This window comes from Carcharhinus amblyrhynchos, chromosome 3, assembly GCF_965287045.1.
Source record: "Carcharhinus amblyrhynchos chromosome 3, sCarAmb.v2.hapA, whole genome shotgun sequence".
Lineage (NCBI taxonomy): Eukaryota > Metazoa > Chordata > Chondrichthyes > Carcharhiniformes > Carcharhinidae > Carcharhinus > Carcharhinus amblyrhynchos.
Window position 1 is genome coordinate 58,272,141 of NC_137326.1, and position 14,597 is coordinate 58,286,737.

Genomic DNA, 14,597 nt, shown 5'->3' on the forward strand with positions numbered 1-14,597 from the left:
GCGCTCTGAAAGCTAGTGGCTTTTGCTACCAATTAACCTGTTGGACTTTAACCTGGTGTTGAGACTTCTTACTGTGTTTACCCCAGTCCAATGCCAGCATCTCCACATCATGACTACCATCTGTTGGCAGAATCCATGGACTGAGTATACATGAGCTTTTTCTTTTTTCCTTTGGTGATTATGTTAAATTTATTCTTTTTGGTTACCAAGTCATCGACCTGAGTCTTCCTTGTGTGTGCCAAAGCGCCTCAATTTTCAAGTGTTCTGCCAAATCTCCCCTTAAATGTTTCCATTCTAATGAAAGCAGCCTTTCTAATTGAAGCACTGTAAATTGCTCTCACTTATTTCGGAAATTCTGTCTGTAGCCTTACAAGTTGAAATGCTTATTTGCACAGGTCCTCAAAAAGACGATAGACTGGAGGACAATTAGTGTGTTCAGGACTTAGTCAATAACAAACCTAATGATTTAAGGACACAAAGGAATGTGGAGCAAAGGCAAGTAAATGGAGTTGAGGTGGAGCAAGCTTGAGGGGTTGAATCTACTGCTGTTGCTCTGTTCAAAGCTATTTTGCATAGACTGGAGTTTGCACAGCTAGTTTTTTCTCTGACTTCACGGGGTATTTTCCATGATGATCACGGTTGTAATGTTGCATGGTTTTCAACAAGAACGCTGCAATTGAACCATATGAATTGAACTTGCAATGATTTATTTCTATTAGGAGCATGAGTAGGCCATTCAGCTCCTCAAACCTGTTCTGTTACTTGACATTAGTGGTTTTCAACCAGTGTGCACAAGAACTGTCCAAGTGTGCCGTGAAATTTTGTACAAAGGGTCAAAACTTCTACGTTTTGAGACTGGCAGAGTTCTGCTGGAGAGGGAGTTCAGCGACTGGTGCACCTAGGTCCCGCTGCACACTCCTGTTTCCCAACTTACAACCATTCAGGTAGTAATCTGCTGCCTTGTTTTTGCTTACAAAGTGAATAACCTCTCATTTATCCAAATTGTACTGCATCTACCATTGATTTGCCCAGTCACCCAATCTGTCCAGATCATGCTGAAGGATTTCTGCATCCTCGTCACAGTTCACCCTCTCACCCAACTTGATATCGTCTGCAAACTTTGAGATGTTACATCTGTTCCCTCATCCAAATCATTAATACAGATAAATTACATTATATAATAATGGTTTAGCTCAGTTGGTTGAACGGCTGTTAGTGATGTAGATGAGGCCATGCACGCAGATTCAATTCTGATACCTGCTGAGGTTATTCATTAAGTCTGCCTTCTCAGCCTTTCTCCATACTGAAGGCATGGTGATCTTAAGGTTAAATGAGCACCAGTCAACACTTCCCCCTTAAGGGACGTGCTTTCCTTGCTGAAATCTTATGCTCACCTGGGACATAGCAAACTTTACATTTACCTATTCCAGCCCCTAAATTCTGACTTTCAGTTTTAACCCCAGATAGTGGTTAATCCATGTACAATCTTCATTCAGATTGCAGTGTATTCCTGGGTTTTCATTCTGCGTAAACTATCCAAAGCCGTCAACAAGATTTCAGGTTTGTAGCCCTCTCCTTGGCATGTATGCTTCAAAATTATCCCCAACGTGGAATATCTATTTTGTGTAGACAATATAGAAGTATTTCTTGTCTGCATCTTGAGAAAATATGGGCCGGGCATTTATTTCCTCAAGGCCTGAATCCAAGGTTTACAGGAAGTTTAATGACTGTGGATGCTTGGTGCTGAGTTATAAATACCACGTGTTCTGTAATGGGTTTTTTTGTTGAAGACGATGTTGTGTAGCAATAGTAAAATCGTGCAATTGGCAGAGACACTGCATTTTAATTTTATCAACTTCTGCATTTCTGCCCACAGGTGAACAGCCTCCCCCCAGATGTCTAATTTGATCTTATACTGTTGAAATTTGCTCGAATTACTTTGTCTAATCTGATAAATGCTAACGTTTATGCTTTGTGTTGCCCTTGTCACAGGTCCACAGAGGGGGGACAATGAGTTTGTAATGCACAGTGTCTGCTGCTCTGGGCCATGGAGGACGAGTCTATCTCAGGGAGTGATCCAGATGTGGAGTCGGAGGATGTGGAAGAGGAAGAGGAGGAGATGGAGGACAACGATGGTGATGATGAAGATGATCTGGAGGAAAATGGTGAGCATCCAAAGCCCTCTTATGGTTTCCTAATAAAATATAAATGATCAGGGTTACTACTGAAATTCAATAATGAAAAGTGTTTCCTTAACTTTGTGTTCAATCTTGCTCAATTGGTAGAACTTCCTGAGAAGGTTGAGGTTGTGGGTTTGGGCATCATGTCAGGAGTTTGATACTAAGTTGATGATCTAGTACAGTACTGGGGGGATGCTGCATTTCTGAATGTACTGCCTTTCAGATGAGGCACTGACTGCCTGTTCCAGTGGTTCAGGTGAAGTGTTAACGATTCAGTGGAAAAGCATGGAATTCCTGAGGCATCTTAAACAGCATTCTCCTATGGTTAACACTGTTGATGGAGCTCAGTTGGACATCTGCAGTTTGTTGTCCAATCTGTGTTACCAAATATTTGCACAAGAATCATTTCAGAATTGTTTATTATAAATGAAACTTGAGATACTATATTAGTGAAAGTGTTTCTTTCTGTTGCTTGCTTTTGTTAATTTTGAGAGTCCATCATCTCCACAGCTTTTTTGTTTATTCTCTTAAACTTCAAGTAAATTTCCCTTTTGAGTGCTTTGATGAGAAACTCGCAACTGCTTATTTCATCAATTTTGATTTAATAAATCACCAGTGGAGTGCCCCAGGGATCTGTTCTAGGAACCTTGCTGTTTGTCATTTTCATAAATGACCTAGATGAGGAAGTGGAGGGATGGGTTAGTAAGTTCGCTGATGACACGAAGGTCGGTGGTGTTGTGGATGGTCTGGAAGGATATCAGAAGTTGCAGCAGGACATAGATAGGATGCAGGTCTGGGCAGAGAAGTGGCAGATGGACTTCAACGCGGATAAATGTGTAGTCGTCCATTTTGGCAGGACCAATGGGATGAACGAGTACACTATCAAGGGCAGGAATCTTAGTAGTGTTGACGAGCAGAAGGATCTTGGGGTCCGGATCCACAGGACTCTTAAATCGGCCTCGCAGGTGGAGGATGTGGTCAAGAAGGCGTATGGTGTACTGGCCTTCATTAATCGAGGGATTGAGTTTAGGAATCAGGAGGTAATGCTGCAACTTTCTAAGACCCTTGTCAGGCCTCACTTGGAGTACTGTGCGCAGTTCTGGTCGCCTCACTATAGGAAGGACGTAGAAGCTATTGAAAGGGCACAGAGGAGATTTACAAGGATGTTGCCTGGACTGGGAGGCATGCCTTATGAAGTTAGGTTGAGGGAGTTGGGACTCTTCTCCCTGGAGAGACGAAGGTTGAGAGGCGACCTGATAGAAGTTTATAAAATGTTGAGAGGAATAGATAGGGTGGATTCTCAGAGGCTATTTCCCCGGGTTGAAATGGTCGCTACGAGAGGACACAGATTTAAGGTGCGGGGAGGCAAGTACAGAAGTGATGTTAGGGGGTAAGTTTTTCACTCAGAGGGTGGTGAGTGAATGGAATCGGCTGCCGTCAGTGGTGGTGGAGGCAAACTCGCTGGGGTCTTTTAAAAGACTTCTGGATGAGTATATGGGATTTAATGGGATTGGGGGTTATAGATAGGTCTATGGATTGGTAGGTGTTGATGTGATTGGCGCAACTCGTGGGCCGAAGGGCCTGTTTGTGCTGTAGTGTTCTATGTTCTATGTTAAACAATTATGCCCAAGCTTTGTGGTTTTAGATGGCATTTTTAGTTTAAGTGGTGGCAGTGTTTAGAGGTAACATTCACATCTGTTGTTCTTGGCACTTTATCGTCAAAAGATAACAGTGGTAACAAGTGACCTAAATGGTTAAAGTCAAGTCTTTGAAAGTTAAAGCCTTAGATCACATGACCATGCTGTGACATTTGATGCTCTCTGTGAACTTCTAGATGTCATGCTGTGGTATCTCATGTTAATCATGGCCTGTCGTTGTCACAAAAATCCATTTTAGCTTTCGTTAGGGCCCAAATACATCTTTCAATCTATAAATTAAAATTTATTGATGAACAATATGTAAATGAATGTGGTGAATTTTTTATGAAGCTATCAGTAGAAAGAGTTAATGTGTCTGCTTGTTTTCCATGAAGGAGCAAAGCTTTCTCAGCAGATGAATGTAATTGCATCACTTTAAGTAATTCTTTTGAAAATACCTTCCTGGTCAAAAAAACAAGTTTCATTTTCAACTGTTTTGTTTTCAATTTTTACAACATTGTTCAACTTTGTGCAAATGTTACTCTTAGGAATTGAGATCAACAAATATTGCAACATTGTCATTTAAAAAGAACATTCTGATCGGTGAAGGCAGCATTTTAACTTAAATTGTTTCAAACTTTTACAACATTGTAAAATGTTTCACACCCAAGATTATTTTTTGGTTCAACCCGTATGATTAGACAGCCAGAATCAGTTCAAATAACTCAAATTTCAATTCACATCATTGATCATTTAAAATCCAAAACTGCCAAGATGTGTAAGCCTTACTATCCACAAGTTAAGACACTCAAATACCTTGACATAACTAGAATGTCACCAAGGCAGTAATAAAATTCTAGTTTTCACAACTTGGGTTATTTAACTTTACAAGTCCTGATTTAAGTTGAACCAAGGCTTATTAATCACACACCAAGCATATAGCTCGTAGGGTAAGAAGAAAAGATAAATCATGTCGTCATGTTGCTCTGCAAGAGCCTTTTCATGTATGACTGCAATAAAACTATGTAGACAAAAAAAGGAAAAAGTTTGCTTTCACCATTAAATTAAACCTTCAGTTTTAAAGTAAGAAGCGTTCAAGGGCCAACAGCCTCTTAGAAACATCACACTTCAACCTTACAGACTAACTGCAGAAAAGGGACAGAATTTTTCTCATCAGTTTTATTTGTCCTTTTCTCTCAAACAATTTTCAAGTTGTGATGTTTGCTACTTAATCTCATGAGAAAGATCAGTGAGATCACAGATCTTTAATTTACACTAGATATCAACTAGTTTTTCTAACCTGTAGTCAATTTAAAACAATGTTTTGAAAAGCTCAAATTGGACTTCTATCAAATGTTTTCAAGGCTTAAGTTTGTGTTTTATAAGACAAAATGTTCCTTTTCCACAGTTGCATATTAAATTTTGAAAAAGAATAACACACCAACCAGCAACTTTAATTTAAAACATAATTCAGTTTTTCAATCTCCCAATTCTCTTTGTACAATCTTAAATTGAAACAAACGGACTCAACAATCACACTTGTACTTCTAAGAAACTTAGAAGTATTGATTACTGCAATGGGTTAGAAACTCAAAGTGTGAAAAATATGTCACAATATCATTCCCAAATCCTAAAGAGAACACAGCTTCAACTAGTTCACAACCAAAATACTACTCAAATTTCCCACAAAATATATACTTATACAGGTCAAACATACTTTCGACATGAAAGGCTACACAACAAAGGATCAAGTTTAACTTTAGATATTAGTGGCTTACATTAACACTGCAATGATAGTGAAAATCCCTTAGTCATCACACTCAGGCACCTGTAAGGGTACACTGAGGGAGAATTTACCATGGCCAATGCACCTAACCTAACCAGATGTTTCCTCTGACATCTTTTGGGCTTTTGGGGGAAACTGGAGCACCCGGAGGAAACCCGCGTAGACATGGGGAGAATGTGCAAACTCCACACGGTGACCTAAGTCAGAGATTGAACCCAGGTTCCTGGCACTGAGGCTGTGCTAACCACTACCGCCAGTTATTTTCAAGTTGGCGAGTTGGAGCAGGTGAGATAGAGTCAGAGTCATAGTCATAGAGGTTTACAGCATGGAAACAGGCCCTTTGCCCTACTTTGTCCGTGCCGCTCTTTTTTTAAAAAACCCTAAGCTTATCCCAATCACCCACATTTGGCCCATATCCCTCTATATCCATTGTACCCATGTAATTATCTAAATGATTTTTAAAAGATAAAATTGTAACCGCCTCTACTATTAGTTCTGGCAGCTTGTTCCAGAACTCACCACCCTTTGTGTGAAAAAATTGCCCCTCTGTGGGCACTTTTGTATCTCTTCTCTCTCACCTTAAACCTATGCCCTTTAGTTTTAGACTGTCCTACCTTTGGGAGAAGATATTGGCTATGTACCATGTCTATGCCCCTCATTATTTTATTGACCTCTATAAGGTCACCCCTCAACCTCCTATCCTCCAGAGAAAAAAAGTCCTTGTCTATTCAGCCTCTCCTTATAACTCAAACCAAGTCCTGGTAGCATCCTAGTAAATCTTTTCTGCACTCTTTCTAGTTTAATAATCTTCTATTACAGGGTGATCACAGTATTCCAAGTGTGGCCTTACCAATGTCTTGTACAACTTCAACAAGACACCCCAACTCCTGTATTCAGTGTTCTGATCGATGAAACCAAACATGCCGAATGCCGCCATCACCACTTTGTCCACCTGTGACTCCACTGTCAAGGAGTTATGAACATGCACCTCTAGATCTTGTCTTGTAACTCTCCCCATCGCCCTACCATTAACTGTGTAGGTGCTGCCCTGGTTTGATCTACCAAAATGCATTATCTTGCATTTGTCTAAATTTAAACTCAATCTACCATTCGTCAGCCCACTGGCCCAATTGATCAAGATCCTGTTGCAATTGAAGATAACTTTCTTCACTGTCCACTATGCCACCACTCTTGGTGACATCTGCAAACTTACTAACCATGCCTCCTATATTCTCATCCAAATCATTAATATAAAGGACAAATAACAGTGGGCCCAGCACTGACCCCTGAGGCACACCACTGGTCACAGGCCTCCAGTTTGAAAAACAACTCTCTACAACCACTCTCTGGCTTTTGTGAAGAAGCCAATTTTGTATCCATTTAGATACTTCACCCTGGATCCCATGAGATTTAACTTTATGCAACAACCTACCATGTGGTACCTTGTCAAAGGCCTTGCTAAAGTACATCTAGACAACATCTACTGCACTGCCCTCCATCCACCTCCTTGGTTACCTCTTCAAAAAACTCAATTAAAGATGCAGTAGAGATCAGTGCTGTCGTCTGAATTATTTGCAATCTGTGTTAATGATCTGAATGAAGGGCCAGAGCATGTTGTAACCAAATTTGCTGTTTATATACAGATAGGTGGAAAAGCAAGTTGTGAGGGCAACACCGATGGATTCAAGTGAATGAGCATTAATTTGGCTGATGAAGTATGATGTGGAAAAATGAGGTTACATAACACTTTGGTAGGATTAACAGAAAAACCAAATTTAAAATGGAAAGAGACAGGGTACTGGGTGTCCTCATACGTGAGTCACAAAAGGTGCATGCAGGCACAACAAGTAATTAGGAAGGCAAATGGAATGTAAGCCTTTATTAAATAGGGGCATGAAGTATAAAAATAGGGAGGCTTGCAACAACTGTACGGGTTTGAGACCACACCTGGAATACTGCATGGAGCTTTAGTCTCCCTATTTAAGGAAATATATATTTATATTGGAGTTGCGAGTTGATTCACTGTGTTGACTTCCTGGGGTGCAGGTTTGCCTTATGAGGAAAGGTTGGGCCTACAGTCATTGGAGTTCAAAAGAATGAGAAGTGACCTTACTGAAACAGAGGATTCTGAAGGGGCTTGACAATAGTTTCTAGGAGGATGTTTCCCTTCGTGAGGGAGTGTAGAACTAGGCATGGTTTCAGATCAGGGCTCACTGATTTAAGACCGTGAAGGGAATTGTTGAAGAGACAATACAGTAGTGCTGAGTATAATAGTGTCAGGAAGGGATAGAATATACAATTGTAACAATGCAACAGCAAATAAGGCCAGTGAAGGGAAAAATGGCAAAATGACAGAATTAGGCTCTTTATTTGAATACACATGGCATTTATTGCAAGATGATGAATTGTTGGCACAAATAGAAATAAATGTGTGAAATAGCCATTATAAAAATGAATTGAAAAGCAGAACATTATTTAAATGAAGGGATGCTGCAGTACAAAGGGATCTGGGTGTCCTTGTACATGAAACACAAATTATCTTGCAGGTAATAGCAATTAATTAGTAAGGCAAGTAGAATGATAGCCTTTATTGTAAGACTGATTAATAGGCAGTCTTAGTATAGAGCATTTGTAGTACTGCGCCTCATGAAGTGTGTACAGTTTTGGTCTCACTTAAGGAGGGATGTGCTGGCATTCTGAACAGTTCAGTGAAGATTCGTTCAACTGATTCTTGTATTGTATGGATTATTTTAAGCAGAAGGTTTGAACAGGTTGGGCCCATTACTACATGGAGGTTAAGTGAATGAGATTTTATTGAAACCATTGACACGGTAGATGCTGGCAGGATGTCTCTGAGGTTTTGTTCGATAGATTACTGATCTGCAAGAGTGCTAAGGAACAGGAAGGAACATGGAGTTAAGGCCACTGTCAAATCAAGCATGATCTTGTTGAATGGAGGTGTAGACTGGATGTGCCACCTGGCCCACTCCTCCCATTCCTTATGATCTTATGAGGAAGAACTTCTCAATGGGTTGTTAATCTGTGAAATTCTCTACTCCTGGAAAGCAGTGGAGGCTATACCATTGAATAGTTTCAAGGTCATGTTAGTTTATCAACAGGGTGTTATGATTTGGTTAGAAACGAGTAGCTTTTTGCTTAAAGTAGACAAAGTTTGATATCTCAGTTTCAAATCACATCATCCAGTTGGGAAATAAAGCCACAAGATTGTCAACTTTTTTTTTGTTAAAGGCTGTGCAAAGTTAAAAAAGTAAAACAATCTACATTATATCTGTCTTGTATTCTAGAATTCAGAAGAGGTAAACATGAAGTAACAGGCAAACTGTGGTCAAACACACCACACTGCATATTAAATGGCAAATGTGACCAAGACAGACACCACAGATTTCTCAATAACCCACCTAAATGTCAGTGACCACTGAGAGTTGCAAAATCTTGTTAAAATTCTGTCACCCTCAGAAGGGATTTCCACTCTTCTAAGATCCAGCTTCAGAATTCCCTTGGAAACCACTCTGACTTCTGCTCACCTCCCAATGTTTCAAATTCTTCTGAGGCTGCAATCCATGGGATTCACAAAGCTGCACCCCTGGCTCTCAATACTGGCAAGTACCATCTCCTTTGTAAATTGCTAGGTTAATTAAGCTGTCACCAGTCCTGAAGTTCTTTAAATTCCAGTCTGCCATTTGCACCAATCTATGAGGAAAGGTAAAGTAAAGTTGCCATAGTCCCAGATAATCATTGGCTGCTTTGAGGTGGAAAGCTATTTGGTGGTGATTTAACCTGAGGCGTTATCATAGCGTAGCAAGGGGCAAGGTTGAGAAGGTGGGCCTTCAAGAATGACCTCAGCTGGTACGGGAATTGAACCTGCACTGTTGACATTGCTCGACATCAGAAGTGAGCCTTCCAGCCAACTGAGCAAACTGACCTCCAAGCTAGAAGTGACTCTGACCTAATTGCACAGTAAAAAGTCTGACAACAGCAGGTTTAAGTCCAACCGATTTATTTGATAGTAAACTTGCAAGCTTTCGGGGTTTGTCCCTTCGTCAGGTGAATGGAGAGTTCTGGCCTCAGACAGAGCATATAAAGCACAGACAGTTTACAGATTACTGATTAGAATACGAATCTTTACACCTAACCTGCTGTTCAAGTCCTAAAGTGGCTGACAATGTGAGTGGAAGGAGCTCTGATCACAGGTTAAAGAGATGTGTATTGTCCCCAGACAGTACAGTAAGTGAGGTTTTGCAAACCCAGGCAAGTCACGGGGGTTACAGATAGTGCGACATGAACCCAAGATCCCTGTTGAGACCGTCCTCGTGTGCAGAACTTGGCTATCAGTCTCTGCTCAGCGACTCTGCGCTGTCGTGTGTCGTGAAGGCCGCCTTGGAGAATGCTTACCCGAAGGTCAGAGGCTGAATGCCCGTGACCACTGAAGTGTTCGCCAACAGGAAGGGAACAGTCTTGCCTGGTAATTGTCGAGCGATGTTCATTCTTCCGTTGTTGTAGCGTCTGCATGTTCTCCCCGATGTACCGTGCTTCGGGACATCCTTTCTTGCAATGTATCAGGTAGACAACGTTGGCCGAGTTGCAAGAGTATTTACCGTGTACCTGGTGGATGGTATTCTCACGTGTGATGATGTCATCCATGTCGATGATCCGGCATGTCTTGCAGAGGTTGCTGTGGCAGGGTTGTGTGGTATTGTGGTCACTGTTCTCCTGAAGGCTGGGTAGTTTGCTGCGAACAATGGTCTGTTTGAGGTTGCGTGGTTGTCTGAAAGCAAGAAGTGGGGGTGTGGGGATGGCCCTGGCGAGATGTTCATCTTCATCAATGATACGTTGAAGAATCTGGAGAAGATGTCGTAGCTTCTCTGCTCCGGGGAAGTACTGGACGACGAAGGGTACTCTGTCCACCGTGTCCCGTGTTTGTCTTCTGAGGAGATCGGTGCGGTTTTTTGCTGTGGCGCATCGGAACTGTCGATCTATGAGTCGAGTGCCATATCCTGTTCTTATGAGGGCATCTTTCAGCGTCTGGAGGTGTCTGTCACGATCCTCCTCATCTGAGCAAATCCTGTGTATACAGAGGGCTTGTCCATAGGGAATGGCTTCTTCAACATGTTTAGGGTGGAAGCTGGAGAAGTGGAGCATTGTGAGATTGTCTGTGGGCTTGCGGTACAGTGAGGTGCTGAGGTGACCATCCTTAATGGAGATGCATGTGTCCAAGAATGCAACTGATTCTGGAGAATAGTCCATGGTGAGTCTGATGGTGGGATGGGACTTGTTGATATCATCATATAGTTGTTTGTTCACCATGAGGCCAAAGGAAGAAAACGTCATCGATGTATCTAGTGTATAGCATCAGTTGAAGATTCTGTGCGGTGAAGAAGTCTTGTTCGAACCTGTGCATGAAGATGTTGGCATATTGAGGTGCGAATTTGGTCCCCATAGCAATGAGGAACACTACAGACAGTTACGCACAGATCTGACCAAAGAACACACTCGTCAACTCAACAATCTGATCAAGACATAAGAACATACGAAATAGGAGCAGGAGTAGGCCATCCAGCCCTTCGAGCCTGCCCCGCCATTCAATAAGATCATGGCTGATCTGTCGCTGCTCATTTCCACTTTCCCGCTTTCTCCCCATAGCCCTTAACCCCCTCTCTTATCAAAAACCCATCAACCCGCATCTTAAAATTATTTAGCGAGGCAGCCTCCACCACTTCAACGGGCAGAGAATTCCAGAGATTCACCACCCTCTGAGTGAAGAAGTTCCTCCTCAACTCCATTCTAAACCGCCCCCCTTTTATCTTGAGGCTGTGCCCCCTAGTCCTACTGTCTTTTTTGAGCGGGAAGAGTCCCTCCACCTCTATCCTATCCATCCCATTCATCATCTTATACGTCTCAATGAGATCTCCCCTCATTCTTCTAAACTCTAACGAGTACAAGCCCAGTTTATTCAGCCTCTCCTCATAGCTCAACCCCCTCAACTCCGGTATCAGCCTAGTAAACCTCCTCTGCACTCCCTCCAAGGCCAAAATATCTTTGCGCAGGTGCGGCGCCCAAAACTGCACACAGTACTCCAGCTGCGGCCTCACCAATGCCCTATACAGCTGCAGCAAGACCTCCCTACTTTTATATTCAATCCCCCTCACTATGAAGACCAGCATCCCATTTGCCTTCCTGACCACCTGCTGCACCTGCAAGCTGGGTTTTTGCGACTCATGCACAAGGACCCCGAGGTCCCTCTGCACTGTCGCCTGCTGCAGTTTCTCGCCCCGTAAGTAATAATCCTTCCTACCATTCTTCCTACCAAAGTGGACCACCTCACACTTGCCAACATTAAATTCCATTTGCCATTTCCTGGCCCATTCGCCCAGCCTATCTAGATCCTTCTGCAGACTCTCCACACCCTCCACACAATTTGCCGTTCCCCCTATCTTGGTGTCATCAGCAAATTTCAACACCCTACACTCGGTTCCCTCCTCCAGATCATCTATATAAATGGTGAAAAGCTGAGGCCCCAGCACCGACCCCTGGGGCACTCCACTAGTCACCATCCACCAATCCGAATAGCACCTGTTGACCCCCACTCTCTGCCTCCTATTTGACAACCAATCCTCTATCCACGCTAACATCCTCCCCCCAACTCCATGTCCCTCGACCTTCTGCAATAACCTCTTGTGAGGTACTTTGTCAAACGCCTTCTGAAAATCTAGAAAGACCACATCCACCGGCTCTCCTCTATCCACCGCCCTAGACACATCCTCATAGAACTCCAGTAAATTTGTCAGGCACGACTTCCCTTTAATGTAACCGTGCTGCGTCTGCTCTATCAAGCAATTCCCTTCAAGATGCCTCGCAATTTCCTCCTTAATGACAGATTCTAACATTTTACCCACCACAGACGTTAAACTAACCGGCCTGTAATTCCCCGCCTTTTGCCTGGCACCCTCCTTAAACAACGGCGTAACATTAGCCGTTTTCCAATCATCCGGCACTTCCCCGGAATCCAGCGACGTCTGGAAAATAACCACCAAGGCATCCACTATCACCTCCGCCATTTCTTTCAGAACCCTCGGATGCATTCCATCCGGTCCTGGGGACTTGTCCACAATCAGCCCCTCCAGTCTGTTGAGCACCGCCTCTCTAGTAACAGTAATGTCATTAAGACCCTCCAGTCCTACCACCTTTCCATTGCTAACACCCGGCAAATTATTCACGTCCTCCTCCGTGAAGACAGAAACAAAAAAGTTATTCAATACCTTAGCCATATCCTCATCCCCTACCACTAGGTCCCCTTTCTCATCCTCTAAAGGACCAACATTCACCCTAGCCAGCCTCTTCCTTTTTATATATTTATAAAAACTCTTGCTATCCTTTTTTATATTAAGCGCTAGCCCAGCTTCATAGTTTCTCCTACCCTTCTTTATCAACTTCTTTGTCAATCTTTATTGACATTTAAACCTCTCCCAATCCTCTTCTCGCCCACTACTCTTAGCTATTCTAAATTCCTCCGCTTTTAATTTAACACTTTCCTTCACCTCCTTTGTTATCCACGGCTTATTACCTCTCTTCCTACTATCCTTTTTCCGCTGAGCACCAAGAAAGATCTCCTTAAAGATCCTCCACTGCTCCTCAGCAGACCCTCCCTCCAACCTTTGATCCGGACCTTCAGAGCACCCTCCGTGCTCTCGTTCCACGTACTTCCCGCGTTGGAGATCTCTACTGCCTCCCAAAGATACACGAGGCAAATATACCCGGCCGTCCCATCATATCAGGCAATGGGACTCTGTGAGAACCTCTCCGGCTACGTCGAGGGCATCCTGAAACCCATTGTACAAAGAACTCCCAGCTTCTGTCGCGACGCTAAGGACTTCCTACAGAAATTTGGTCCCTATGGCTGTTCCGTGTGTCTGGATGAAAAACTGGTTGTTGAAGGTGAAGACATTGTGGTCCAGGATAAAGCGGATGAGTTGTAAAATTGCATCTGGAAACTGGCAGTTGTCGGCATTGAGTACTGAGGCAGTCGCAGCAATGCCATTATTGTGGGGGATGTTGGCGTAGAGCGCCGAGACATCCGTTGTGACGAGGAGTGTCCCCGGTTCAACTGCTCCATGTGTGCTGAGTTTCTGCAGGAAGTCCTTAGTGTCACGACAAAAGCTGGGGGTTCTTTGTACAATGGGTTTCAGGATTCCCTCGACGTAGCCGGAGAGGTTCTCTGAGTCCCATTGCCTGATACGATGGGACGGCCAGGTGTGTTTGCCTTCTGTATCTTTGGGATGCAGTAGAGATCTCCAACGCAGGAAGTACATGGAATGAGAGCACGGAGGGTGCTCTGAAGGTCCGGATCAAAGGTCTTGATCAGATTGTTGAGTTGACGAGTGTGTTCTTTGGTCAGATCTGTGCGTAACTGTCTGTAGTGTTCTTCATTGCTATGGGGACCAAATTCGCACCTCAATATGCCAACATCTTCATGCACAGGTTTGAACAAGACTTCTTCACCGCACAGAATCTTCAACTGATGCTATACACTAGATACATCGATGACGTTTTCTTCCTTTGGCCTCATGGTGAACAATCACTGAAACAACTATATGATATCAACAAGTTCCATCCCACCATCAGACTCACCCTGGACTATTCTCCAGAATCAGTTGCATTCTTGGACACACGCATCTCCATCAAGGACGGTCACCTCAGCACCTCGCTGTACCGCAAGCCCACAGACAATCACACAACGCTCCACTTCTCCAGCTTCCACCCTAAACATGTTGAAGAAGCCATTCCCTATGGACAAGCCCGCTGTATACACAGGATTTGCTCAGATGAGGAGGATCGTGACAGACACCTCCAGACGCTGAAAGATGCCCTCATAAGAACAGGATATGGCACTCGACTCATAGATCGACAGTTCCGATGCGCCACAGCAAAAAACCGCACCGATCTCCTCAGAAGACAAACACGGGACACGGTGGACAG

General features: G+C 43.3%; 1 protein-coding gene across 2 annotated transcripts in view; it reads left to right on the top strand.

The window, feature by feature from the left end:
* rad54l2 (RAD54 like 2) overlaps window positions 1-14,597 on the top strand; it is a 123,433-nt gene that overhangs the window by 35,277 nt on the left and 73,559 nt on the right. For both annotated transcript variants that reach the window (XM_080184363.1, XM_080184355.1), the window contains exon 2: window positions 1,993-2,165. In XM_080184363.1, coding sequence (XP_080040489.1) covers window positions 2,048-2,165 — 118 coding nt within the window. In that variant the 5' untranslated portion in view covers window positions 1,993-2,047. The remainder of the gene's footprint in view (window positions 1-1,992; window positions 2,166-14,597) is intronic.